We start from the raw sequence: 3,697 nt of genomic DNA, 5'->3' as shown, positions 1-3,697 counted from the left end.
TTTAAAATCATCAATTATCAACATTAAATAAGTGTTTTCAACAATTTCCCTTTTTATGTAAACCACCAAATTGTTTGCGAGAAAGTCATCTGACATCTTATTGCGAAGGTGGTTCTTGAATATTTTTATAGTAGAAAATCCCCTCTCTGTTGTGACGGTGGAAACTAGAAGTGTCAAGGTTAACCAAACCACTCTATCAAGCAAATAATATGTCTTGTGTTTCTAAGTTTCCACAAGTCCCTTGCATAGGTCAGCAATAGTAGATACACCACTTAGCCTGGGATTCTTTGTCATATCAATATTAAAAATCTCCAACTGATATCGTAATTGTATTCTCTCTTGCTTCGTAAAATCTTCAAGATAATACTTCTCAACACGAAGACAAATCTGATCAATGTTAATAATTTTAGGGTGTTCTTTTGAAACTAAAGTAGAACTAAGATGTAACAACTCCATCGCTTGATCATTGAATCTACTATTTAATTCATGTAACTGTTTGTCCAATGTGGATGTAAACAAATCTACTCAATAAAAATGTTCAAAAGTAACATGATTATCTATTTTTCGAGACCAGTATCGAGTAGAAGTATATGGAGCATTCAAATCTGGGATATCTATTTGATGTTTCTCACAAAAAAAAAAAACTGTATTTGTGCAAGTAAAGAATCCCATCTGTTGTTTCTGAAATGATTTAAACCTTCCGTTGTTTGCTGAAACTAACTCCATGGCATTAATAATATCTTGGGATTTCTTTTGTAGAACTTAAGAAAGTATATCAGTTTTCCCCATTAGTTCCTTCATCAAGTGACGAATAAACACAAACTCAAATGATTTCAGGTAACAATAAGCTGAATCAACATCTCCTCGTTGAGAATAAGTAGCAGATACGTCATGAATTATTCCTTAGAACACAACACGAGTACAATTAAACATGTTAAGCAAACTACAAACAGAACGAAGATGGGAACCCCAACGTGTACCACCATCTCTTGTTAGTTTCCTAACTTGGTTTAATCCTTTTCCTGATTCACTTTCACCAAGTTCCAATAAATGCTCAATCTCAATTGCCTTTGCCTTTTGTAACTCATCATGATGCTTACTAGAAGCACAAACCACATTAATTGTAAAAATTAAGTTTGAAAAAAATTGGTGCACAGGAATAATTTCTCTTGAAGCAGCCACCTGTGCTGGTTGTAATCTGAGAGCAAAGCAGTGAACATAATACGCATAAGGAAAATCCTTAAGAACAAGTGCATGTAATCCATACCACTCCTCTCTCATATTACTAGCACCATCATACCCTTGGCCACGGATTTTACTAACATCAAATTGATAGTGTAAAAGTTGTCTCCACATAATTATTTTCAAGGTTAATAATAAGGTATCCTTGACATGAACCAAATCCAAGAATCTATCCCATATGATCCCTTCTGCATAAACAAATCACAAAACTATGGCCACTTGCTCTTTTTTAGACTCATCCCGTGACTCATCAACCATGACACAAAAGTATGAATCCCTCACTTCACTACGAATATGTTTTCGAACTTTATTTGCAATAATACGAAGAATTTCTATTTGAATTTCTCCAGAAGTATACTTTGAATTATAGGGAGATTTATCTAATATAACATTTGCAACTTCATCATTATAGGATGCTATAAGTTTTAGTAGTTGAAGAAAATTACAACGGTTTTTGGAATTAGGACTTTCATCATTTCCTCGTAAAGAACAAGCTTGGAATGTCAACCAACGAACTGTATCAATCAAAAATTTTAATCATAAACAATTCTTCAATATTTGCTCTTCATTTTGCTTCGCTATGATATTTTGAATATATGCTTCTTGGTTCATCAAGTTTTTAGCGAATGTATTTGCATTTCTATGTTGTGAACAACCAATGTGTTTCAAGAATGAATAATTTTTCCCGTCATTAACTTTTTTCCAATTGTCAAATCATTTAACAGCAAATTCATCATAACCATAACACACACTCGGTTTATCGTTAAATATATAATAAATAAAACAATAAGTTGAGTGTGTTGTTGGAAAAAAAATGGGCCCAGGGTCAATGATCCCCAACAACCCACCCAATAATAACAATATAGAAAATAACTAGATATAAGAATAGATGTGGAAATTTTCAAAATCGAAGAAAAGCCGCTGACCTATAAAAAGAAAAATCCACTATATGATAAATAGTTACAATTATACAGACTAATCTCTCAAGCTTCCCACATATTACACCAACTCTCTCTAAATTTTTGCTAACAGTTTCTACACTCTAAAACAAAAGGAAGAAAAAAAAGCAAACACCTTAAATGTATTGATTCGGGTGCTTTTGAAACCAAAACATTAGACTCCTTTTATAAGCTTGGAGGATCTCCTCTTTAGACATTTTTTGATTCTCTTTGTGGATCATGTATTGGTGATTTTACGTTTGACATATCAATTTATTAATGTATTTTAAGTTAAGTTTCAAGTGTTTTTTGGTTTTGTAGATTACTATGGTAAATATTTACAGATTCTAAAGTTTCAAGTATATTGCTTATTATTTGTGAACTAGAGTCTACATTTTTAATTTCTTAGTTCTCCGTGATCTTTAACTGAATGAGTGATCAATTTCTATATACATCTATATGATCATTAGTGTCTTATGTAATGCCATATTTTTGATGATCGATTTCTGTATGCATCCATATGATCATTAGTGTCTTATGTAATGCCCTACTTTTAATTAGTTATACACAAAAAAATAGTAAGTAATATGAATAATAAAGTAATTAGAATAAACTTTTAAGGTCTTATCAGTGAATTAGTTAAATAAAAAAGGGATTATATAAATCTAAAGTGATTTATTGAAAATTATTAATATTTAACTATAATAATAAAAAGAAATAAATTAAATTAATAAAAATAATTCTAAATATTATTAATTTGATTAAAGAATAGTTATATAACTTTAAAATAAATATATTTAAAAGGAGGGGTTAAGTGGGCCAAGTTAACGTCTTAGATGGTAAAGAATTTTGTGTTGAGAGACAATTTTTTCCATGTCGGGTTTATGTGGAGAGCCCTCCTAAGTGACATGATTTCACTCCTTAGAAGTCTAATACTTAGCCTAAATTATCCCTCCCTATTAGGACCCTCACATAACACATTTTTGAAACCCAGAACTCATTTTTTTTTTTTTTTATAAATCTACTCCACACACCAATCTAATCTCCAACTTGTTTTTAATGATAGCCTATTTTGACCATAAATCTTGGTTTTAACTATTTCGAATGACATTACACATAAAAATTTATCACAAATTCCCATTAATATCTATATACAGACTTTATAATTTCATTTTGTAATTCTTTTTTTTACCAATTTTTGCCCTTCTAGTTTTAATCAAATGGTAAAAAAACACCTCATTCATTATAGTGTGGTTTTTTCTTTCTTAATATTTTTTTTGTTCTTTCAAGATATGTATCTTTTTTTGTTGTTGTTTTTTTTTTTTCTTCACCTGATGCAATTGTCTTTCTTTTTTTTCGTATTTTTTTTATTCATCGTTTACTCATAATTCTCTTTAGCTTTTATAATTATATTAACTATGTTAATAACGTATTTATATAGTTTTTTATTATTTATTTTTTGTTTTCATTTTTTAAACACCACGCATAAGGTTTTTTTTCTTCTTTTTACTAATATA

General features: G+C 29.8%; 1 protein-coding gene across 1 annotated transcript; it reads right to left on the bottom strand.

Annotated features, from left to right (window-relative positions):
* Positions 1–222: 222 nt before the first annotated feature.
* LOC145002311 (uncharacterized) lies at positions 223–1,356 on the bottom strand. Its single transcript, XM_078961607.1, has 2 exons — positions 924–1,356; positions 223–521 (listed from the first exon to the last, which is right to left on the bottom strand). The coding sequence occupies exons 1-2, from the start codon at positions 1,354–1,356 to the stop codon at positions 223–225; spliced, it is 732 nt and encodes a 243-aa protein (XP_078817733.1).
* Between the last annotated feature and the right edge of the window lie 2,341 nt (positions 1,357–3,697).

This window comes from Lactuca saligna, chromosome 6 (genome assembly GCF_052625555.1).
Source record: "Lactuca saligna cultivar CGN05327 chromosome 6, ASM5262555v1, whole genome shotgun sequence".
Classification (NCBI taxonomy): Eukaryota; Viridiplantae; Streptophyta; class Magnoliopsida; order Asterales; family Asteraceae; genus Lactuca; species Lactuca saligna.
This window is presented reverse-complemented; position numbering and strand designations above follow the sequence as displayed.

Excerpts from the sequence above, each read along its gene's own strand:
- LOC145002311 (XM_078961607.1), bottom strand. The coding sequence starts at position 1,356 with ATGTGGAGACAACTTTTACACTATCAATTTGATGTTAGTAAAATCCGT. Across the intron at positions 522-923 it reads TTTGCTTAACATGTTTAATT|ATTTGTTTACATCCACATTG; the intron begins GTACTCGTGTTG and ends TTTATTGAGTAG.